At 52.6% G+C, this 24,864-nt stretch overlaps 1 protein-coding gene across 1 annotated transcript in view; it reads left to right on the forward strand.

The window, feature by feature from the left end:
* Cacna1s (calcium voltage-gated channel subunit alpha1 S) overlaps positions 1-24,864 on the forward strand; it is a 66,974-nt gene that overhangs the window by 28,188 nt on the left and 13,922 nt on the right. Inside the window, exons 11-28 of the mRNA XM_052736566.1 lie at positions 3,249-3,474; positions 4,582-4,789; positions 5,804-5,924; positions 7,307-7,421; positions 8,691-8,784; positions 9,425-9,494; positions 11,492-11,624; positions 12,372-12,501; positions 13,085-13,144; positions 14,851-14,957; positions 15,336-15,423; positions 15,658-15,765; positions 17,862-17,914; positions 18,176-18,322; positions 18,761-18,962; positions 19,354-19,512; positions 21,048-21,158; positions 21,867-21,950. Coding sequence (XP_052592526.1) covers positions 3,249-3,474; positions 4,582-4,789; positions 5,804-5,924; positions 7,307-7,421; positions 8,691-8,784; positions 9,425-9,494; positions 11,492-11,624; positions 12,372-12,501; positions 13,085-13,144; positions 14,851-14,957; positions 15,336-15,423; positions 15,658-15,765; positions 17,862-17,914; positions 18,176-18,322; positions 18,761-18,962; positions 19,354-19,512; positions 21,048-21,158; positions 21,867-21,950 — 2,216 coding nt within the window. The remainder of the gene's footprint in view (positions 1-3,248; positions 3,475-4,581; positions 4,790-5,803; positions 5,925-7,306; positions 7,422-8,690; positions 8,785-9,424; positions 9,495-11,491; positions 11,625-12,371; positions 12,502-13,084; positions 13,145-14,850; positions 14,958-15,335; positions 15,424-15,657; positions 15,766-17,861; positions 17,915-18,175; positions 18,323-18,760; positions 18,963-19,353; positions 19,513-21,047; positions 21,159-21,866; positions 21,951-24,864) is intronic.

Raw genomic sequence — 24,864 nt, forward strand, 5'->3', positions numbered from 1 at the left:
TGAGTCAGACGGAATGGAGCCACGAAGGAGCACTCGGGATGAGAAGCTTAAAGCTGCCACCGAGGGTGCTGCAGGGTGTGCTGAAGTCAGTGAGACTGACAATGTCTTCTAGAAAGGATGTACTACTCCTGTTGGTCCATTGGCCCAACTCCCTCCTTTCACAGTGGGAGAATAGAGACATCAGAAGGCAAGGTGGCATGCCCACTTTTCCCCGCTGGCATCCTTCTGATTTAGGGCAGTGCCAATGATACACAGGGACAATTTGCAGATGTTTCCTCAGGTATCTAGACAAATTATTCAATTATATACCATTTCACACAAGACAGTCAATAACAGAGCTCTAAGCTGTATAAATACTGTTATAATATAGTAACTAACTATGCAGTGAGTGAGATATATGTATGTGTATATATATGCATATAGTGTGTATCTATATATATAGAGAGAACTGTAAACAGTTCATTCATTGCTCATGACTTAGTCATAGGACCAGTCAGATGTTAACTGTTTCCAGCCCATTCAGGGAAGACAATGAAAGCAAATATAAGATGGTAGGAGAAAAAATACAAGAGGAGATGCTCATGCTCCACAGCTCTAAAGGACACAGAGATAAAGCCCAGATGGTCGAAGGTTGGCAGGGATTCCTGCAGAAGATGCAGTGAGTGCAAACACATGGAATAGTCCGGTGAATTGAGGAAGCCACAGAACTTCATACATGATGGACATTAGGAGCCATATGTGTTCTTAGGGGTCCTTGTGGACTGTCATGGTGCATTAGGAGTTTAACCTTTGGGTACAGGGAAGCCAATGAAACAGTTATAAGCCTAAACATAATATGGTCAGGTTTGAGGCACTGAAGGACCAGCCTTGGTAGAAGATGAGTGAGTCAGCCTCATCCTTTCAGGGGATGCCGCCACTGTGCGCAGAGCTCTGGACGGTGACCAAGAACCGGTTAAGAAAAAGAAGAGCCAGTTCCCATAGCTAGGTACCCTTCCCACTACTAACACCAGTGTGGCTTGAGTTATAATAGCGTCTCAAGGAATGACATATTGGTTCTTCTTCTCATTGCCATGACAATTACCTAATAAACAAGGAAGAGTTTATTCTGGCTTGCCCCTTAAGAAGGGGTCCAGTCCATTATGAGAGGGGGAGCAGGAGCATGGGGTGGATGGTGGCATTGTGCCTACAGGTCAGGGAAGCAAGAATAGACAGGAAGTAGAGCCATAAACTCCATGCCCTGCCCCAATCACATCCTTCCTCCAGCGAAGCTCTACCTCTTAAAGATTTGACATAAAACAGCGCCACCAGATGAGGGCCAATAGTTCAAACGCATGAACCTGTGGGGGGGACTTTGCACACTGAAGCTATAATAAATAACAAGAAAGTCTCTGGGTGGCAGAGGCAGGGACCTCATGAACTCATCTGCAGAGACATTTGACACGCAGGCCTAAACCCTCAGGGGTGGTAACTGGGCTCTTCATGTCTATGCAGAGACCAGAGACAGGACCCTGGGCCTGTGTGAGGTGGGGAACAAAAACCAGAACACCTGCTTAGACCAGGGCCTGGAAAGGCTGCTTCCATGTAAGGGGATCTAAAAACGTTATTGCCCATTGAGACAGGCAAGGAGTCTGGAAGTTCCCTCCCCTGGGGGTCCTAGGAGGGAAGAAACATGTCACAGGTGAAAAATTAAACTCCAACCTGTGTCCTGTGTGGGGATGGGGTCCAAATTGCAGCAGCACCTTTCACAGTGCAGGGAGAGTAAACTAAGACAGACCCATAAAGACAATGAGAACCCTGGGGGAGTCCACCAGAGGCAGACACAAGCACCCTTTTAGGAATGTCCTCAAGCCAAGGCATATGAATCCCTGTGCAAAGAACATCTCTAGTGATGAGCTCCCATGGGAGGAAAACTACAACTCAAATTAAGAACAGAGTTGCTCTGAGGAGGAGTCACCAGCCTGATGCACATGAGTGAGCTGAGCAGGAACGTGGCATGCTGAAACACCACAGAAGAGACTAAGTTTAAAGTGAATGACATAGAGACTAGAGCTTTATAGAGTAGAAGACAAACCTGCCCTTCAGATGCATGCATGCACCCATCTGCTCATTCATTCATTGCAGCCTGTCTTCCTCAGTGCCCTTGACTGTGCTACACATTATCGGGCAGTGTTAGTAAACCCGTGTGAAGATGGAACACTACCCATCAAGAGGTGGATCTGGGGTTCCTAGACTGAGCAGACAGCAGACGGTGGTGGTCTTACCTTCTAAGGTGGCAGTTTTGGCAAGTGTGAGATGATAGGCAACATCCACCCTTGTGGTGCTGGGCATATTGAGTTTGAGGTGCCTTTGAGACATTCTAATGGGTAGTGTCAAAGAAGCTGATGGAAAACTGAGTCTGGGTCGCAATAGAGAGGCTGGGTCTTTGGAAAATTAGAGGTGGGCATCTTTGGCAAGAGCAGTGTTGGATCTGTGATCATAGAACATCACCAGGGACTTGGTAAAGAATGCAGGGCAGAGGGAATTAGGAGAAGGCAGGAGTGCCTTTCAGGGAAACCCCAAGGAATGTGGTGTCACAGAAGCCAGAGTGGTGGAGAGAGGGCATTTGAAAGAGCATGCAGACGGTGAACAGAATTGTAGGAAAGCAAGTACGTGAAAGTCTGTATCTGCTGGATTTGGCGTCGTGGAATTGACCCTAGAGCTGGATAAGTGAACACAAGGAGACGATTTGTAAGGAGGAAGTGATGGGGGCTCGGCAAAGCACGCGAGAGCAGATTGCCTTTAGTGAAGCCCACCCACTCTCTACCAGGAAAACAGACGATGTTTAATGAAGAAGGGTGGACCTATGCGAACTTATGCAACTTTCTTCCTGCTAACGCGGGTATGGATTACCCTGCTGGAAATATAGATTTAGGTTCTTTGGATGGGCAAAATTCACCAGGTTTTTCACCAGGTCGTTGTTATTATTGGTTTACATTTCTGATTGATGATTGATTGGTTTTGTGGAGGGGAGCTCTCCTTCCACCATATGGCTTCTGGGGAATCAAACCCAGGTCCTCAGGCTTAGCAGCAAGCACCTTTACCTGCTGAGCCATCTTGCTGGCCCTTTCCTAGGTCCTGGGAATCAAAAGGGCTTAAGTGGGTTGGAAAGGTAGGGAGGGCATGCGTGCTGGCAGAGGCTCATCTGGGGGCAGAGGCTAGGAGGCCGAGGAGGGGAAGAAGCCGTGCTGGGGCCCTGCTACCCTCTGCAGATATCGCCAACCGTGTGCTGCTGGCCCTCTTCACCATTGAGATGCTGATGAAGATGTATGGACTGGGCCTGCGCCAGTACTTCATGTCCGTCTTCAACCGCTTCGACTGCTTCGTGGTGTGCAGCGGCATCCTGGAGATTCTGTTGGTGGAGTCGGGAGCCATGGCGCCCCTGGGCATCTCCGTGCTCCGCTGCATCCGTCTCCTGAGGCTCTTCAAGATCACCAAGTGAGTGCAGGCAGTGCCCACCCCCCACCAGAGGCTGATGCTGCAGGGGCTGACCAAGTCTGGTCTTGGCCTGGCCGAGAACTCCTTTTTCTCCTTAAATCACTGCCCTCTGGGGAAGATAAATCCCACTCACACCGCTTGATGCCCATTTTCTCTTGTGTCTCACTATGATCTGCGAAGGGGGTGGGGCAGAAAGAGGAAGAAAGGAGGAAAGGGAAGCCCTGGGAGATGGAAGGAAGACACAGAGAGAATAATGTGGGAGGGGTAGAGAAAAGAAAGAAAGGGGACACTGGGCAGGTGAGGGTTGGGGGTGGGTGGGTGGGCAGACCAGACAGAGAGGGGAAAGGACACAATTTCATTTGAGCTTCTTCCCTTCTACGGGGATTTGTCAAGGCCCCAGTCGGTGCTTGAAACTGTAACGGTGCTGTGCCTTAAATACCTCATACCTTTTCCTAAACAATTAACACCAATACAAAAATCACAATTATAATGTCTTGTAATAATCTTTGTGACTACGGTCTTTCTCTGGAAATGTATCACAGCACTGCATTTATAGGAATTAAGGCTCTCCTCCACCGGCTCCAGGCAACTGAAATCACCAATGAAGGGGTTCTACGATGTTCCTTTTTTTTTTTTTTTTTTTTTTTTTTTTTTTTTTTTTTTTTTTTTTTGAGACAGGGTTTCTCTGTGTAGTTTTGGTTTCTGTCCTGGATCTTGCTCTGTAGACCACACTGGCCTCGAACTCACAGAGATCTGCCTGGCTCTGCCTCCCGAGTGCCGGGATTAAAGGCGTGCGCCACGATGGCCCAGCTCTATGATGTTCTTAAACATTTGCCCAGCACTGGCATGAGCACAGGTCTTTACTCTCATAGTGTGTACATAGTGAGGATGGAAGGTCATCCCTAGCCCTACCTAGGAGTATGGAATAGGAACGAAGGCAGACAGACAGACGTTCACCAAGAGGCATGCACCAGGAAGCCAGGGATTCAGCCAGAGCCCTTCTCTGTTATGTCCCCAGTCTTGGCCTCCAGCCCTCCTGGGCTCGGGCTCGGGAGAAGCAGTGAGAAGGCCCTGCCCAGCCCCCACCTTGCTGCTCCTCTTCCGCAGGTACTGGACATCGCTGAGCAACCTGGTGGCGTCGCTGCTCAACTCCATCCGCTCCATCGCCTCTCTGCTGCTGCTTCTCTTCCTTTTCATCAACATCTTCGCCCTGCTGGGCATGCAGCTCTTTGGAGGCAGGTTTGACTTCGAAGACACAGAAGTACGACGCAGCAACTTTGACAGCTTCCCCCAGGCCCTCATCAGTGTCTTCCAGGTAGGTGTTCTGTCTGGGAAGCCCTCGTTCTGGGAGGTTCTTGAGCCCTGCTTCAATGTCTGGGAAAACATCACCTCCGCCAGGAAGCCTTTCTCTGACCTGTTGGTTAAATTCAACGTCCTTCTCACTCCCTATGGCCTGTACCTTGGGCCATTGCAATACTATGATACTTGTCTCTTTCCCTGGAGCTGTGCCTTATGATGCCTAGTCTGTCTGTTTCTTTTGGTCCCTGGTGCCTGGCACAGTGCTGTAGCAGCTGATGTAAACACTTGGGGTAGACTGGAAGTCGGAGGTGTGCTGCTCACAGCTCTAGGAAAAAGTCAGACAAGCTGAGAGCTCCCTCTGCAAGCTGGGAAAACCACAGGCATCTGAGACCCATTTCTCACAGGAGAGGCAGAGGGGCTACCTGTCTATGAGAAACCACTCAAGGGATCATGGCTGCGGCGATTCAGAGAGTGACCTTCAGAGCCGCAGGCTCCCAGAGGAGCTTTCTTAGTGTTGAGCATGGAAATGTTCCTTTCCACGTCAGCAGCATCTCACAAGTCACTCTACCGTGCCATACCAGCAGGAGTGGTAGGGGACAACCAGTCTGCCCTGGAGATGGCTTCGTCCTGCCCTTGTTCCGCTCACTACCTCACTGGCTGGCCAGGGATGGTGCTTTTCAAGGGACTTGACAGTGGTACTATTTTTGGAGGCCAGAATAACAGAGGCCTGGCTGAGTGTAGTCCACTTCAGCCTGGGGATTAAGATCAGAGTGGTGGCCCCATGATCAAACTTGGCCTTGAAGAGGCTTGATAAGACTTTTTCCAGCCATTCCAGGCAGCCCTTCCGTCTTGTGCTCCTCTCCAGAGCCCACTCATACCTTGATAACATTGTAGCTAACTGGAGGAGGAGCAGTGAGGGCCACAGGGAGTAATCACCTGGACCGTGGGGACCGGGGGACCGGGGGAGCTGACAGGTGACAAAGGCCTTTTGGGGTGATGTGTCCTTTCATCTTGTGTACCCCCCACCTAGGTCCTGACAGGAGAAGACTGGAACTCTGTGATGTACAATGGCATCATGGCCTACGGAGGCCCCTCCTACCCCGGCGTGCTCGTGTGTATTTACTTCATCATCCTTTTCGTCTGTGGCAACTGTATCCCCTCTGGGCCGTGGTGCAAAGAAGAACTGGGGAAGTTGGATTAGCAGGGAGGATCAGGGGTCCCCATGTGTCAGGAAGTCAGTCCGTGGGGTTCCCAGGTTCACGGAGTGGAGGAACCGGACACAGTAAAGATAGTAGCAGCAGTGTAGTCCTTTCCACCGGAAATGCTGGGGAGCCATGGGGACTCTCGGCTGTGAGATTGGTGGGAACCTGAAGCAAGTGGGAAGAAACCCAGGGCTTAGCAGTTTCGCAGTGGAGAGGGTAGGGCAGCCTGGTCCAGCAGCTGGAGGCATGCCGGGAGGAACCAAGGTGTCTTCCTGCTTGAAGGAGAAAAAAAACTGTCTGGCTTACAGTTCCATATCATGGTCAGTCATCGAGGGACGTCAGGGCAGGAACTCAAGCAAGGCCCTGGAGTCAGGAACTAAAGCAGGGACCACGGCCCAATGGTTCTCAACCTTCCTAATGCTGCAACTCTTTAATACAGTTCCTCACGTGGTGGTGATCCCCACCCCCCACCCCCCCCCACCCCCCCACCCCCCCACCCCGCCCAACTATAACATTATTTTCGTTGCTACTTCATAACTGTAATTTTGCTACTGTTACGAGTTGTCAGGTAAATATCTATGTTTTCTGATGGTCTTAGGCGACCCCTGCGAAAAGATCATTCAACCCCCCAAGGGGTCACGACCCAAAGGTTAGGAACCACTTGGAGGAATGTTGCTTACTAGCCCTATCCCTCTGACTTGTTCAGCTACCTTCTTTGTACAACCCAGGACCACCTGCCCAGGGTGGGTTGGGCCCTCCGACATCAATCAGAGTTTTAAAACATGCCCCACAGATATACCCACAAGCAAGTCCGATGGAGGAAGTTCCGAAATGGAGGTTCCCTCTTCCCAAGTGTGTCAGATTAACAACTGAAGCCGACCCAAAGCTGTGACCAGGGATCCGCCTGAGCTCTGGGACCAGGAAGATTAAGCTAGGATAGGCCAATAGGTGAGATAAGCAGAGAGGAGAGTGAAGGAGATGGGCAGAGAGATGCTAATGGCCTGACGGTCGATGCTGTGCTGTGGAATCTGGCACCACGGTGAGTGGGCAGAGATGAAGTCAATGGCCCCTGCTTTGCCTCACTCAGCAGCTGGGATCTGCTCTGGCAGACGGAGAATAAGGCTCAAAGGCTATGGTGGATTCAGGCCCCCTCTGCAGGCAAGCCTCTCTGAGGACCCGTCTATGCTCCTGGGCCTGTCTTCCCAAGGGTGTAGCTCTGTCAAGAAACTGCCCTCCTCAGGGATTAAGGCCTTGAAACACACGGGCAGGCAAAACTCCTGTCCCAGAAACTGCCTTCCACCACAACTCAAGGCTCCTTAGCTGACCTTTAGACATCCTGCTCAACGTCTTCCTGGCTATCGCTGTGGACAACCTGGCAGAGGCGGAGAGTCTGACTTCTGCCCAGAAGGCCAAGGCGGAGGAGAGAAAGCGCAGGAAGATGTCTAAGTGAGTGCTGTCTTCCGGGTGAGAACTAGAACGCTGGCCGTGGCTGTGGCCGTGGCCTCTAAGCTCTGAGCGGGGGTGGGGGGGTAGGGGGTATTGGGGGGTGTCCCTGCCTTGAGCCAGATGAGCAGAGGCCACATGACACCCGCTCTTGTGGGCAGGCTTCTCCCATCAGGACATTCGGGCCTTCTGAAGTTACACCAAGTGTAGTGTTCTTTGGGCAAAGCCAGAGGCAAGTTGGTCTTCTAGACAGACCTCAAGGAATACGATGATCGAGCCCAGGAGGTTCTAACATTTTTTTCTTCCCTCCTCACGGTCCTGCTATTGAGTCACTGTACCTCTTGGAGGGAGTCAGTATTTTTGGAGCCTCGGGCTACCGTGAAGTAGGGGTTGACTTCTCAGTTCTCTGCAGATCTGTCCATCTGTGATTGGTCATGTCACTCTGTGCCTGGTGCCTCTGGGAGTAGACGTGGGATAGGTTTTTTTCTGGATAGTGTTTCCCAAATTCAAATTGCAAATGAACCATCTGGAGGTTGTCTGGAATGCAGTCTGTGTCAACCGGCCTGAACCGGGTGGGATGGATGAAGGCTTGACTTTCTAGCCAGTTCCCAGGCAGTGCTAATGCAGCTGGGTTTGGGAGGATCACAGTTTGGGTAACTGAACTTCAGCCTGGAGCCTGCTTCTTTTAACACACATGCCTGCAGGAATGGGATGCCCATTTCCTGGAAGCAAGGTGGAAAGAGCTAGGGAGGAGAAACTGGCAAAGGCCCCAGCCATTTCCAGGCTTGGAAGTTAGACAGGCCATAATTCCATTCTGAATCCTACATAAAACAGGTGTGGTGGGCGGTGGTGGCGCATGCCTTTAATCGCAGCACTCAGGAGGCAGAGCCAGGCAGATCTTTGTGAGTTCGAGGCCAGCCTGGGCTACAGAGTGAGTTCCAGGACAGGCTCCAGAGCTACACAGGGAAACCCTGTCTCGGAAAAACAAACAAAAAATAAATAAATAAAACAGGTGCAAAGCCACTCCCCACTCACTGGAACAAACACCGACTATGGATGACCACTGAGAATCTAGCTTGAGTAGAGGCTCACACCTTCACACCTTTTACCACAGAGGAAAGGCTTGCCCAGGGCTACTCCCTTCTTATTTGGCTAGTGCTGCTCATTCCCTGAGTCCCCTGAGCCATTGGTGTGAAATCCTCCTGAGGGAGTTGTCAGCCCTGAAACCATGCTTACAGCTTCCACTTTGGACTTCCTTGGTTTTCACTCCAGGGGGCTCCCAGACAAGTCAGAAGAAGAGAAGTCCACGATGGCTAAGAAGCTGGAGCAGAAGTTCAAGGGTGAAGGCATCCCCACCACCGCCAAGGTGAGCCCTTTGCAGGCTGGCCGGAGAGCCTCTGAGAGTCCCTGACTCCCCATGCTACTCGGGGCACTTTAGGGATAGGAAGGAGACATAGGGTAGTGGAAACAACATCCTCTTGCTTCTGTAGGAGGGAGAGCCCACATCTCTTCCGGGGACTCCTGTGTGGAAAGGCACAGGCCCTTCAGCATGGGAGCCAGACTTCCTTGGAGTCCTGTGCAGAGCAAGAAGGCAGCCCACCTGCCCACCCACAGTTCTACTAAGAGCCTGGCCCTGCACTCCTGCTAGCCCCGCCTTGCATAGGCCCTGCTCACCACTGTGGAGAGTGAGGAAAGAGAGTCAGGAGCCAGGGTCCTGGGCTGCAGAGAGGCTGGGCATCTTGGCCTGGGGAGCTCAGTTCTTCTGTAGAGAGAGAAGGGAACACACAGTGAAGGCAGTCTAAGACTGACTAAAGCCTTCGTTTTGCCCAGCACAGGCTTGAACAAGCTGTCTACTGTGCTGGGCCTGGCTTCTCTTCCCAGCTACCACCCGCCTCTCAGGTTATAGAGAACATTCAGGAAGCTGAACAGCGGCCCTCCAGAAGATGTCCAGTAAATAAAAGCATCAGTTTTTGCTCCCTCATCACCTTCACTGTTCCTTTCTACAGCTGAAAATTGATGAGTTCGAATCTAACGTCAATGAGGTGAAAGACCCCTACCCTTCGGCTGACTTCCCAGGTAAGGATCCCAGAGCCCAGGCTGGAGCAGGATGCTGGTGAAGGGGGCAACGTGCTGCTGCTGAATTCTCGGTTGGGTGTCTCCTGCTTGGACCTCTCCATGTGGAGGCCAGGACCCTGGAGCTGTCACCTAGCCTCACAAGGAGGCCACCTGCAGGCCTGCCTCTCCCTGCAGTATACATAGCAAAAATAACATTCCACACATGCTTTAATTTACCTGTATTGAGTTCCAGCTATCTGCTTCAGTACTGAACACTCAATTTTCAAAGAGCACAGGGCTGGTGGGCATGCAAGTTCCCCACCCCACCCCCACCCCTGCCCACTGGGTTCTAGCCAAAGAAGGGCATTTTCATTCATATGGTGATGGGGCAGATCACTCCCTATCCTGTATCTGAAATGAAACCATGACTGCCACCATGTGAAAATCCACAAGGGCAGCCTGGGAAGGAAGTTGGGTAAAACAGAGCTGCAGACCAGCGGCAAGCATCCCGGGTGCATGTCGCCCCTGGCTGCTGTGTGAGCCCTGCTCGTCTGGACCAAGGGCATGATACACGGTAGAAGCAGAGCCAAGCTGGATTAGCACCACACGGCCTCTTGGAAAAACCTGGGGCACAAGTGCTCTCAGGCTCAGTTAGCTCACTTATGGGTCCTTCTGAGCATTTTACTTCTTACTGTGGAATCGGCTGGTTAGCTTTAGTGTCTCTAAGCTCCAATTGGACTTTCTGTGCTTGGAATGGCAGCACATGGCACACTGTAGGCTCTCCACAAATCGAATAAATGATTGCATGGAATGTTTTTGCAAAGTGAAGTATGGGGAGCAAGGCTGGCGAAATTTCTTTAAATATCTCGCAGTAGTATATTGGGAACGCTTCCCGTGGAGTTGTGTCACCTAATGGCTGCCCTCTGTTGGGTGCACGTGGCTGGCCTGAGGATGGGAGGGCACCAGCTGTAGGAAATCTGTGAGGGGAAAGGGAAGGGGCTAGAGAGCAATGAGAGCAGGGGGTAGAGAACACGTGGGTTGGAGAGAGGTCTTACCAAGGTCCATAAATGTATTTATATCTAACCTCCTTCCAAAAATAAGCTAACGAGGCTTTTGACGAAAGTGCTGTGCAATCTGGCCGAATGCACAGTCCTGTAATTCCAGCCCCTCCAGAGGCCGAGGCATGGGAATATGGGTCAGTGGTAGAGTGCTTGCTTACCTCACGCTTGTCTCACACATGAGAACTTGGGTTCAATTCCCAGTACTGGGGTGTGTGTGTGGGGGGAATATATGCAATAAAGTTAACAAAACAAACACAGACAAAGGAATAAAGGATTAAGAGGAGCGGCAAAGATGCTAACGCTAAGGATGAACCTTCTCTGCAATTAAACAGCCGTGGCGGGCCGGGCAGATGGGAGTGTCATCTTGGGGAGGAGGTGGGGCCTCTTAGGATGGAGAGGAGTGGGGATGTGATTTGGGTAGGTTGAGGAGCCCACAGGTCTCTGCCATGGAGAGAGCAGAATCAGGCGCCGTTGGCATGCCCTAGGGTCTCGGCCGGGTTGACAGGGTGGGGAGGAGGCACTGTTGGTGGAGAGAACCAAGCAGAGCCCTTTAGGCACACGCTTGGAATATCTTTTTCCTCCTCTCTGCTTTCTGCTTCACCTCAGTTCCACGATCCTGGCCAAAGCTCAAGAATATTGGCTCCATTCTGCCCATGCTAGAAATTATTGTTTTTAGAATCCTAACCCAGGATTAAAAGCATGTGCCACCACGCCCGACCAGACCCCTCAGTCTTGCTCACAGCCCTACTTGCGGAAGGTTGGGGGGAACTTCTGAGCTAGATTGTGCACTGTGTACCAAAAGGGGAAGGCCCAGGCTGTACCCTGCTAATAATGCCCACGGCCCCAAACTGGCCTTTGCTTAGCGGCTTCGGAAGCTCCTAGGAGGACTCTGAGCACAGAAGCTAAGGGCCTAGCGAGGTTTGAAAACACCCCTTATTTCTTTCCCTCTCCCCACAGGGGACGACGAGGAAGATGAGCCTGAGATCCCAATAAGCCCCCGGCCACGCCCTCTGGCCGAGCTGCAGCTGAAAGAGAAAGCAGTGCCCATTCCAGAGGCCAGCTCCTTCTTCATCTTCAGCCCCACCAATAAGTAGGTAGTGCTTTGGCAGCCATGCGGGGTAGCGGATGAGGCCCTCGGAGACAGTGGCTTCCCTCCCTGAAGAGGTCTACTCTTGACGCTCCCTCTCTTTGGTTACCTCATGCACAACTCATTCCTTAGGTTACAGTCTTGGGCTCTGTCTAAAAATGCTAGCACTGAGCTAGGGGGGTAGCTTCAATATTGCCTAATATGCACGAGGTACTGGTTTCAATGCCTAACATATAACAAAAATAAAATACCTTTAAAATGAATAAAAATGCTAGTATTTCTGGGAGAAATCGTACTTTTAAGTTTTTTTATCAGTTACTTACACCTAAGAGGGACCGTGATGGCTAGTTCTAAGGACAGTTTTAGGTAGGGCGAGGAGATGAGGTGTGGGGAGAGCTGGAGTTTTCATTATTACAGTCTTCAGCTTTGGAATAAGCAGACTTCACGGGGTTTCTTCTGCCCCAGGGAGGATCAGCCTGTCCCATTCTTGGCTGGAGCATCCTCATGGGTACTGGTCGAGGGAACAGGGGATGAAGGGGCTCAGTTGGGAGATGGGACTAAGACTGAAGGAACGAAGTGGGCGCCAAGTCCTGCGTGTTCAGCCAAGGGATCATGTGGATGTAGGGCTACCCTGACTCCCTGACTGTGGGGGACAGTGAGTGGATTCAGTGTCCCTCTGTGGGACAGAAGGTAGTGAGGCCTGGACTTCTAGCATCTCACGGCTCTCACCCTCCCAACCTGCCCCACCAGGATCCGTGTCCTTTGTCACCGCATTGTTAATGCCACCTGGTTCACCAACTTCATCCTGCTCTTCATCCTGCTCAGTAGTGCTGCGCTGGCCGCTGAGGACCCCATCCGGGCCGAGTCCATGAGGAACCAGGTGATGGCAACCCCTTCAGCTGGTTCAGCATCCTCCTCCACGCTAGGCCTCACCTGCCCTGCCCCGCTCTGGGGCCCAAGTTCTATGTGGCCGTAAGCATGTAGGCATCAGAGTTTCTGGAGGGCTGGGACTTCCCCCTGCAGTTTCTGAACAGTGTTGCCATAGCAGAAGCAAGATAGGCTCTGACTGCCTGCCCTGAATAGGGCTGGTGCTGGCGATGGTGATGGTGGTCAAGGTGGTAATGATGTGATGAGGGTGGTATCGAGAGTGTGGTGATGATAATGGTGATGATGGTACTGATGTTAGTAACGGTAATGATAGTGATGGTGGTGGGGGGGATGCTGTTGTTGATAATGGTGATGATATTGACGTGATGAGGTAGTGATGTTAACGATAATGGTGGCGGTGGTGATGGTGATGGTTGTGGTAATGATTATGATAGTAGTAATGGTGGTGGTAATGATGATGGTGACAATGATTGGCAGTGGCGGTAATGGTGGTGATGGTGGTGACGATGGTTGTGGTGGAACCATTGCTTGGCCAATTCTCTCATTGACTGCCTTGCCTTTGTTCCCACCTCCAGATCCTTGAGTATTTTGACTACGTGTTCACTGCGGTTTTCACTGTGGAGATTGTCCTCAAGGTGAGTGAAGGCTGCAGGACAGACATGGCTGGGCACCAAGTGTCTCTGGGACGTGTGGCTCCAGTTTATACACAGTGACGCGCTGGGGGACACTCCGGAGGGATGGGAGGAGAAGAAGATAGAGGTGAATAACGGTAAGGAAGACTCATCAGGTACAGGAGACCACACAGGGCTCCTGAGCAAAGGGAAGTAAGGCAAGGGGGCAGGTGACTGAATGAAAGGCTGGAGACAAGAACTATGACCCGCCTGGGGCCACTACCTCTCAGAAAAGCGCAGATCTTCCACATGGAAGACACGGTTAGCCTGAAGTGGGCCTGGGAGTTGGGACTGGCCCTTAGACCTTTGCTGCAAGTACCAGGCAAGTTCTTATCCTCCTAGAGTTCCCAAAGAAGTGACCGTGGGGGAGTGTCCTAGAGAGAGTTCAGCAGCCTTGTAGACTGGCTTTGCTCCATCTTGGCCATGTGCTTTGGGGTCTAGCTCTTTGGAGAAGCAAGCTGCAAGTCTGGAAATGCCCTCTAACTTTGGAGGGGAGGGGGGCTCCCAGTGCCACACCTTGCGCTGCCACATAAAAGGCAAAGGGTTTTTACAAATCAGGAATTGCCAGCTTTTGAAAATTTGTTAAAAGTTTACTCTCACATGGGCTGGAGATGTGGCTCCATTGAGCATACTTGCCTAATATAAAGAGCTGGCTTGGATTCCCAGCACTGTGTGAAAGCAGGCCTGGTGGGGTATGCCTGTAATCTGCTCAGTCAAGAGGTAAGGCAAGAAGAACAGAAGCTTAAGGTCACCTTGGGGTGAATAAAGGGGTCCCAGGTTATCGACTAAGATAACAGAAAGCAGTTCTCTTATCTAAAGAAAGGACCACTGCCCTGGTTTGGGTTTCTACAACACAGCGCTGTGTGCCTGCTCCTGAGGTGGGAGCGCTGGATTCAGTTCATCACAGTAGCGGGCTCTGATGAGCAGGGGGAGGCTCCATCTGCAACTGGAACCCAGAGCCACAGGCCTTTGTCTCTTCCAATAGAAGAGGAGAGGGTGACTGTATGTAAGGACCAGCACAGAGCAGAGGGAGGAGTGCTCCCTTTTCAGCACTGCCACTATTGACAGTAGAGCAGAGGGAGTGCTCCCTTTTCAGCACTTCCTCCATTGACAGTGGAGCAGAGGGAGGAGTGCTCCCTTTTCAGCACTTCTGCCAATGACAGTGGAGCAGAGGGAGGAGTGCTCCCTTTCCAGCACTTCCGCCATTGACAGTGGAGCAGAGGGAGGAGTGCTCCCTCTTTAGTGCTTCCACCATTGACAATTGGGCAGAGGGATAAGGCAGCTACCCAGAGCTCAAGGAAGACTTCAAAAGTGGGGTATTAGAATTAGACTTTGAAATCAAGCTACACCATCGAGGAAGTGAATATGAGGTAGTGAGTGTGAGTCCCGGGAGCAGGGCCAGCCAGGCTTCCCCCTCCTGTGAAGGAGAAGACGCCAAGGCACATGAAGACATATGGAGGAAAGGACCTCCCCTCTGAGGGCAGAGACTGGCACAGGTGCTCTGGAAGTGCCCAGGGTTTATCTGAAGCAGATAACAGGGGGAGTTGATAACATGACACTCCCTGATACAGCGGGCACCTTCCTGAGCAGACTGTGGTGGGAAACCCTTCTCTAGGAGGGGCAGGCCTGCTCCTCCAGCTGCTGGCTCCAGATGTTGCCTCTCTCTCTAGATGACCACCTACGGAGCCTTCCTGCACAAAGGCTCCTTTTGCCGCAACTACTTCAACATCCTGGACCTGCTGGTGGTGGCTGTGTCGCTCATTTCTATGGGCCTCGAGTAAGCAGGGGCGGGGCCCAGTCCCAGGGCCTGGGTGCTCTGTGCTCTGTGCCTGCAGGGCCCAGTCCCAGTGCATGGGTGCTCTGTGCTCTGTGCCTGTGCCTCAGAGCAGGAGTCCCAGCCCTGTGCATGCCTGGGTTCCTGGCTGAAATAGGAGGGTGGCTTAGGGCTGTAGTTAGGAACACCCTTGGGTAGTCCTTAGCTGGGCTGAAGTGGCAATGCTAAATGCTCTGAGCCTTGAGACTGTGGCATCGGTGAGGGGTGGGGTGGGTGGTCAGGGAGGCCATGCGCGCGCATGTGGAAAGCTCCAGGTAGGAGGTGAAAAGCTCCTGGCTGCAGCACACCCCTCCAGGCTCCACAGCGTCTTGCTCCCGGCAGGTCCAGCGCCATCTCTGTGGTGAAGATCCTGAGAGTTCTGAGGGTGCTGCGGCCGCTCCGAGCCATCAACAGAGCCAAGGGATTGAAGGTGAGCGAGGCCCCAGCGGGGGGAAGGGCCTGCTGCCCTGACTCCGGGTCCTCAGGTCCTGGATTCAGAGGCTCGACTTGGCCGTCTGTGGGGGTGAGAATGAGGCAGTCCAGCTGGCTCCCCCCCCCCGGGGGGCCTGGCGGAGTCTTGAATTCCCAGGGTTCCGTGGACAGGATGGTGGGGTGCAGCGGGGCAGCAGGCCCAGTGCCCACCAACTCCCCCCTACCTTTCTAGCACGTGGTACAGTGCGTGTTTGTCGCCATCCGCACCATCGGGAACATCGTACTGGTCACCACCCTCCTGCAGTTCATTTTTGCCTGCATCGGAGTCCAGCTTTTCAAGGTGAGGCCCTGCCTGGCCCAGCTGCCCTTCCCTGGCCAACTTGAAGGCGGCGACAAAAGCCAGCCACTTCTTCTCAAGAAAGAGGACCCCAAATTGTGAAAGCGGATGACCTTGAACCTATGGTGTCAAAATTAGGAAACACCCAGAGCCTGTTTGCTAGGCGATGCCTGTGGCTACCCTCTGGTTTTCTAGGCACCCTTGCCATCGTGACTACTGTTAACCCACAGGCCCAGTTATCTTTCCTCTCACCAACTTTCCAGCCTCCACCCACTGTCAGGGCTCTCTACAACACCCCAGCCCAACCACCTTCATTGCTACAGCCAGGCTCTGCAACCCATAGTCCTGGCTGGGGTGTCTGGATGTGGATGTCATCCACACCACCCAGGAGCCTCTACAGAGGCCGTCTTCGTGTCTCATCCGCAGTTGACCTCATCCTACTGATACTTCCCTGGGAGAACACAGCTCTCAGTTTCTCTCGAGGACCGTCCTCTCACAGAACTTTGATTTCTAGACGCCTCTGACTCTAGTAGAGTGTGCTACTTCCTGCCATGACCCAATTCGTGATTATATAACCTCGGGCAGCCTTAGACATGTCATCTCACTGTTATTCAGTCAACCAATATGTAAGAATCACTTTCTCCGTAGATGGGCCAGGGCCTTGGCTAGGGTTGAGGGACTCAAAGGCAAATCCACGCTCCTTCTTGAGGACATGATACAAGCTTTGAGGAAAGTGGTCAGTATCTGGTCTCTCAAGGTCGCTAAGGAGGAGAGGTCCTGTTGGCCACTGCTCTGGAGGAACCAAAATGCTTACAATACCTGGACATCTTATCAGCCAGCTGGACGTGGTAAAGGGATGCCCACTTTTCCCACAGTCTTCTCCTGTGACCCTAGAATCCCCAAGGGAAGAGTCTCTGTGTTATATAGCTCTTACCTAGGCACCTAGTCCAGGCCTGGCATGCAAGAGCCCACTAACACATGCCCTGAAGCAACCCATGAGGATCCACCTTTTCTTTGGCTCTTACATCCTCCCTATGCAAGAGCAATAACCCTCCAGCATGCCACATCTGTGCTCTAGTTTCATCCAGAGCCCTCGGGGTCTGCCCACCCAGCAGCTGGAATCACTTCTGGTACAACTGGCCTTTTACATCACATTTTACTCTCGACGCATGTCACATGCACTCCACATGATGCCAAAGGGCTCGGCATTGCTTTCTGTGTAAAATTTCGTGGGTGCTGCTTTCCAGCACCCAGAACCCTGCTCAGCATCAGTGAGGTCCAGTTTCTGCTTCTCCTCCAGATCTCTTACTTCACCTCCACCCTCTGCTCTGGCAACCTCAGAGAAGGAGTGCCCTGAGGAAATGACAGAGCCCTGGAAGGAGGCAGGGCAGCTGGGCCCCTGCCTGAGGCTTTCCTCTCTCAGGGCCTTCCAAGGAGCTGGACCAGAATTCCTGGATTTCAAACCTAACTCAGTCTTAACTCTTTGCTCAACTCTTGTTCAAACAAAACCTTTTGCAGGTGTTCAGCATGTGATAAAGACAAAAGAAGAATGTGCTCTTGCTGAAGTCAGTTTGGGGGAGGTCAGGCCTTGTCCCGGGATGCGCTGGGACACCCCATCTAACTCCGAGGACAAATTTAAATTTCTCAGAGCCCTACTGGGCGGGTCCATCTGGCTGGCTCTTGTTCCCTTAGTGGCTTTTTGCTGTCCACAGGCAGAAGAAAGGTCGGGGGAGTGGGGGAAAGCCCTTCCCCTTGTACAGTGTGGACTGTGAGGGAGATTTCTTCAGAGGGAAAAAGATGGGGGACTGAGAGGCCGCCACTGTCAAAGGGGCGGGGCTGGGTGTACTTACATCCTCAGGTCCAACCTTGGCCATACCACGGATGCTCATCTAAGGCGGCAGCAAGGCTGGGTGGGAGGCCGCTGGGGAGCGCGAAAATGGGTAACGACGGCCTTGCCCTCGGAGTAAGAGAGGAGAAGCCTCCTCCTTCCAGACAGCTTGCCTTCCCTTCTCCCCCGGAACCGAGCACCCACAGAGCCTGCTTCCCCGCCCTGTTTTTATGACCATGTCTCAGTCTGTCCTTTTCCCTCCTGGATGCAGGGAAAGTTCTACAGCTGTAATGACTTATCCAAGATGACGGAGCAGGAGTGCAGGTACACCAGGCTCTGCCAGCTGAGGGGGACGGGAGGCTCACATGAGGCACACGGTGTCCTTCAGGACGGGCATTGGGGTACCAGCTTACGGAAGCCCGGGCCGTCGGTAGCTGTGGGGAGGGAATGCCCAACAGTGTCCTTCCTCTCTGTCCGATAACTCTGGCGTTTCTCTGGCACACTCACGACCCAGGGCCCAGGGGACGTGGGTGTGGTTGAGGTATCCCAGCCACACCGTGGAGTAACCGGGCCTCCCTGTGTCAGGGGCTACTACTACATCTACAAGGACGGAGACCCCACCCAGATAGAGCTGCGTCCCCGCCAGTGGATGCACAATGACTTCCACTTCGACAATGTGCTCTCGGCAATGATGTCACTCTTCACCGTCTCCACCTTCGAGGGGTGGCCTCAGTGAGTAAGGCTTGGGGTCTGGGTCCATTATGGGCACAGTTAGGGTAGTACCAAGAAAGAAGCAGACCCCCCCCACACTATCCCACGCCGGCCTGTAGCTGTGCTCAACCAACCCACTGACTCATGCCACTCCTCAGGCAGCCTAACCAGAGGACTCTGACAGAATATGTCCAATCCCCCACAAATGCATGCCTCTCTCCCCACAGGGGAGTCTTAATGGTTCGCTGAGGGTAGTTAAGATGTCCCCTGGAGTGGCAGGACTGTGACAGGGTGGGTTCTAGTCTTCCCTAAACCAGTTCTGCCTTCTCTCTCGTTCCTTGGCTATCCAGAAAGTTGCTTTGGCTCCTGTGGCCAATGGGATAGCACCCACCTTCCTGGCCCGGATCTCAGCCTCATTATCCCAACCCTACTTAGCCTCTCCTCTCTGCCTACCCCAAGGCTACTGTACAAGGCCATAGACTCCAATGAGGAGGACGCAGGCCCCATCTACAACAACCGGGTGGAGATGGCCATCTTCTTCATCATCTACATCATCCTCATTGCCTTCTTCATGATGAACATCTTCGTGGGCTTTGTCATCGTCACCTTCCAGGAACAGGGGGAGACGGAGTATAAGAACTGTGAGCTCGACAAGAACCAGGTACTGAGCCATCTGCCAGAGATGGGCAGCAGAGTCCCACAGGCCCGTGAAGAGAGGCCCCACCCAGGCCCAGGCCTAGTCTGTGGACCCCATTTGCCTGCAACCTGAATCAGTTCGCACTGGTATGGGGGAAGGGCTTTCTTCTGGACCTTGCCTGTTGTCCCGAGAGAAAGCCTTTCAGAACCTCTGCACTGGGCTGCAGCTGTGATCAAAAGGAGTCACGATCACTCAAGATGCCCAGTCATTCCGACTTCCTCAGCCAGTTCCTTAGCGCCTGGCCACAGCTGTTCCTACGCCGCACACCAGGCTTCCTACAACTCCATGACCATAGGTACAGAGAGGGAGGGATGGGCCTCTTGGCGCTGACCTCTCCTCTGTTATTGTGTTCTAGCGCCAATGTGTACAGTATGCCCTGAAGGCCCGCCCACTGAGGTGTTACATCCCCAAAAACCCATACCAGTATCAGGTGTGGTACGTCGTCACTTCCTCCTACTTTGAATACCTGATGTTTGCCCTCATCATGCTCAACACTATCTGCCTAGGCATGCAGGTAAGGATTTGGGGGACTGACCAAGACCTAGGGCCTGGGCGGGGCAGGGATGCCGAGAAGTCCCCAGTTCATCCCAGTCGGTATTCCTAGAGCACCTGCTGCAGGATACAGGAGTGAACTGATCCCAGCCTTGTCCCCGATGGTTCATTTGTTAAGGAGCTAATTCAAGCCTCCAGCTAGATGGGATGGCAATTCTGCAAACAGGAGATGGATGCTACAGGCAAGGAGGATGCGCAGGAAGCAGAACACGGGTTCTCTGTTTTCCCTTCACTGTTGCAAATCTGGACGGCTGGGTTGTTCGGAAACTCGGCTCTGACCCCAAGAAAAATAGCTTTAGGATTCACAAGACAGGCGGCCCGCTTAGGAGAGAAGCCACCTCTTCATCGATCATATCTTGCTATTTAATTAAACATCTGGTCTCTTACACCCTTTATAATACAACTTCACAGCTAGACTCCCTGCTCCTAGGAGCCCAAGAGATACTTAATATATGTTAGTTGCTTTTCTCATAGCTGTGACCAAACACCTTACATGAAGCACCTGAGGAGTGAGAGGTTGATTTTGGCTCGTGACTGGAGGGGATACAATACAGACTGAAAGGCTGCTGCATGGTGGTAGGAACACGCAGCAGCTGCTTCCCTCTCTGCAGACCAGGAAGCAGAGACAGGGTGGGAAGCAAGGCTTAGCTATAAACCTCAAGGCCTACCCCAGTGACCTATTTCCTCCCAATGCACCACAGTCTGGGGACCACATGTTCAAAGACACAAGCCTGTGGGGGAATGTTTCACAAGAACACGATGATAGGACCACGCACTGTAGGTTCATGGAGACCTGGGAGGGGACTCACTGGGCTACAGACCCTGGTCATGTAGAGGAATATAAGTAATAGTTTCTGGGGGCTGAGTTGGGCAGCAGCTGTAAGGGGTAGGGCAATCAGCAGACCCTTCTCGCCTACCTCGGAAGGTTCTGTAGAAGACATTGGAATTTCATCAACTTTTAAAAAAAGAAGGAGAGTCTCAGGTGGTCCATAGAGGCGGTCACAGAAGCCAAGGCTGTCAACTGAAGGGTCTCTCCATCCCCATCACTGGCGTATAGGATATAGGAAACTTGGCTAGCTTTGTGTCCACTGGACAGTGGTGATGTCAACCCAGAACCCATGGGGTCTTCTCTTTAGTCCTCTTCTATAATGACTATGCAAAGCCCTGCCTAGGAGACTGCCAATTCTGGTCACCCAGGACCAATGTGTAAATGATATCTGGCCTTGCAGCCCCAAGCCATACTTGGTCGACCTTGCGCCTGTTGAACCTCCACTCTGTCCTTTATCACTGTCTATTATGGGGTGGAATAGGCATGAAAGGTATTCTTAAGATCTGGTGGGAGTCAGGGGATGACTAGTCTTCCAGCTTGCCGAGATAAAACTCGGTGAGAAGTGGGCCCCGGGGTGGACAGGAGGGGCTGCCCACAGAGAGAAGGGATCTAGGATTGCCATCTGGAGCTGGTACGTCCAGCCCACCTCTCCCATGTTGCCTCTTCAGCATTACAACCAGTCGGAACAGATGAACCACATCTCAGACATTCTCAACGTGGCCTTCACCATCATCTTCACCCTGGAGATGGTCCTCAAGCTCATTGCATTCAAGCCCAGGGTGAGTGACTGAGCCATGGGGACAGAGGACCTGCTGTGGCCTGGGACGAGAGACTTGGGTCTTCTTCTACTAAAGGCCCTTCAACCTAGACTCCTGCTCTTGGGCTGCTCACAGATTCTGGGCACTGCATCTGTGGATCCGTTCCCATCTTTGCCTCCCTTTCTGCTTCTGAAGCATAGGCCTCGAACTAGGATCTTGCTTTGTTTCTTTGGCTCTCGAATCCATTCCCACGGTCTCAACCCAATCCAATCCAGTTCTGTGCCATCAAGCTCTGGCAGGAGTTGTTTTGTTTTGTTTTGTTTTTCGAGACAAGGTTTCTCTGTGTAGCTTTGGTGCCTGTCCTGGATCTTGCTCTGTAGACCAGGCTGGCCTCGAACTCACAGAGATCTGCCTGGCTCTGCCTCCCAAGTGCTGTGATTAAAGGCATGCACTACCACTGCCCGGCCTCTGGCAGGAGTTTTAAGTGGGGCTCTGGAGGTGAGATTCCCATCTAGACTAAGCTCCCAACAACCCCCTACCACTGATGTTCTAGGGGAAGAAAATTAGAAATCAGAAGTCAGAAAGAGAGAAGAGCTGGGATGCTGGAACCCTGGCCTGCCCAGCACCTTGATGGGTGCCCCCCTCACCACCCCACCCCACCCCTGTTGGCGGTCAGAGCTGCTTCTATCCACAGCTCAGCCCCTGCTCTCTCATGACCTTCCTTCCCAGGGCTATTTTGGAGACCCTTGGAATGTGTTTGACTTCCTGATTGTCATCGGCAGCATCATTGACGTCATCCTGAGTGAGATCGATGTGAGTATGGCGGGGGCAGAGACCTCACTGGGGTAGGGCTCCTGTTCAGTCCGCAGTGTTTATGGGGTACCCATGGCAAGTGCAGTATGGCACCCTGGGGGTTAGAACGGTGGAAGGACAAGTCTTCTGCCTCCGAGAAGTTGTATCCTCCAGAGCAGAATGGTACCTGGGGTACCGGGTGGATCCGAGTATGCCAACACAGCAGACATGAAGAACTCAGTGTCAGCCGGGCGGTGGTGGCGCACGCCTTTAATCCCAGCACTCAGGAGGCAGAGCCAGGCGGATCTCTGTGAGTTCGAGGCCAGCCTGGGATACAGAGCGAGATCCAGGAAAGGCACAAAGCTACACAGAGAAACCCTGTCTCGAAAAACCAAAAGAAAAGAAAGAATTCAGTGTCCAGCCGAGGTTGTCTGCGGCCGAGTTGGGGGAGGTGTAGGAGGTAGCAGTGGAGTTGAAGAGGGTAACAAGCCCAGGCAGGGAAACTTCTGGAGATATGTGGGAGAGGATGTGAAGAGGTCAGACGTGCTGGGATGTCTCAATAGATCTATATGGACATGCAGAGGAGAGAAGGGGGCCGGACAAGGCTGGGGAGGCTGTGAACCTCATGAGCCCACTCACTTTATAGGAACGCACTAAAGGTTTTGATCAAGTCGTGGAAGGGTGAGCTCTCCACTTTTGAGATGTTAACCTAAAGGACTGAAAAGGCGGCTCCTCTAAGAAGTCAGTCCTTTATGCCACTTACTAAACACTTCCCGAATGCCTCTACGTGCCTTGTATGGGTGCTCGAGGCACAGCAGGGAACCAAACTGTAGTGGGCAGCAGATGATAAATCTACCACATGACAGAATGCATGGTGATAAATCAAAGTGGGTAAGGAGGGAGCGTGGAAGGGAACGAGAGGGTGGTACTAAGAGCGTAATGGAGCCGAGATCTGAATAGAGCAAAGGAGTAAGCCTTGTCGCTATGACAGACACTGTTGGAAAGCAAAAGGAGAATGTATAAAGGGCCTGTAGGAGGAGTGTGCCTGCTGAATGCAGAGAACAGCAGAAGGCCCTTGTGGCTGGAATGGGGCAGAACAGGGCTAACAAGCTGTGGTCAGATCGCTGAGATGGCGAAGAGCTCTTTGGAAGGTGCAGGCACGCTCAGATATGAGATCTGACGAAATCACTGTGGCTGCCGTGTTGAGCTTGTGCTAGAAGGGACCAGGGCTGACCCAGGGACAGCAGCCAGGAGGGGCGCGCAGCAGTCCACATGGCAGGGGACAGCGAAGGGTTTTGGCTGTAAGGGGTGGGAGAGGTGGTCAACTTGGGGTGTATTTTGAAGGCTGAGCAAAAGGGGAGAGGAGGCTGGAAGAAGCGATCCAAAGATCAGAAGCAGAAAGCAAAAACCAGTGTCCTCTCGGCTCATCACTGAGCCACACCTGGGAGCCAGGAGGAAGAAGAGAAAGAGAAGGGTATTCATCTACCTAAGCCACTCTAGTGGGGAGCAGTGAGATTCTACCCAAAGGATAGTTCGTTCGAGGCAGGAGACTCGTCATAGGCAGGGCCTCCTTCTGAACTTCCCACCTCCTAGCCCAAAGCACCAAGTTGATGGGAAAGACAGGTATCAACCCTGCAGATGCCTGAAAGGGGAGCCCAACTGAGAAAAGCCTGAGTCTGTGAGGAAGGGGCCTTGGGTTGAGGCTCCAAAAGCCCAGCCCTGGGGAAAGTGACACCTTCTGGGGACTTGGCTGCCACACCAGCTGTCTGTTGTACTAGGGGAGGATCCTGGGAACCCTGGTCACCTCATCACAAATGGTGACAGACAGCTCCATCTGCTCAGGCCTGATAGGGAGTGGGCTCTGGGAAAAATTAGGGGGGAGGGAGAATAATGTGTAGTGTATATGTGCTGTGTGTTTTCGTGCATGCTGTTTGCCAAGAAAACATGTTCTGTGGCCTGAGAGTCGTACTTGTCCCAAGCAGCCTGAAGACAGAACTCAAAACAGCCAGACTAAACAGCTCCAATTCAAACAGCTACTTCTCAAAGTCTGAGACTCACATTGCCAGAGACCTTTGTCTTGGCTGTGGAGGGTGTCATGGTCATACTTTGGTTTTCAGAAGTGGGAAAATTTCCCTTACCAGGAATATGTATTTGAGTCATGTTAAGGCTGATTTCCGTTCCTGACATACAAACTAGGGGAAGGCCTTGCCTGTCCGTCAGAACTGCAACGCCAGCCCTACCCTGCCCTGTTCACATGCACCTCCTGGTCACTGAAGATGTAGCTGATGGCACTGAGGAACTAGTTTGTAGTTTTATTTGGTTTTCATTGTGATTCAAATGGCCACTCATGGTGAGTGGCTACTGGTCAGACTACACAAGAACAGGGTTGTCATCCGGCTACACATGAGACTGTCCTGGTGTGCACTGAAACCAGGCCTGCTCCATAGTCACTAGCTTCGTTGGCCTGGTGGCCCCCAGCAGTGGCACACGTCCTGTATAACTCTCTAGATGAATCTGGCATGCAGCCAGGATCGAGGCCAGTGGTGCAGGGAGCCGAGTGCTGGGACCAATCTCCCTGCAGGCACACGGAAGCTCAATGATTACTTCCTTCATTGACCCAGGGCTCCCAAGACGGGCATCTCATGAAATGTGGCCAGGGGAAAAGATAGCCACTCCCATATACCCAACCGCCGAGGAGCCAGGCCACTGAGATGCGAGCCTTGATCCTGGTCCCAGTCCTGAGTCGAGGGACACCTGGTGGGAGGAGGGATCTCCAGTGTCCCCCACCCCCTGGAAGCTGGACCCTTGGGAGGGCATCAACCCTGGGGTTACAGGGGATGGGGGGGAATCTACTCATAACTGTGAGCATGTGTTTCCCAGTATGTCCTTAGCAAGGATGTTCCCTGGACCACATTAACCCAGACCCAGGGAGAAC

The sequence above is a fragment of the Peromyscus californicus genome, unplaced genomic scaffold, assembly GCF_007827085.1.
Source record: "Peromyscus californicus insignis strain IS unplaced genomic scaffold, ASM782708v3 Scaffold_14__1_contigs__length_90479793_seg_2, whole genome shotgun sequence".
Taxonomy (NCBI): Eukaryota; Metazoa; Chordata; class Mammalia; order Rodentia; family Cricetidae; genus Peromyscus; species Peromyscus californicus.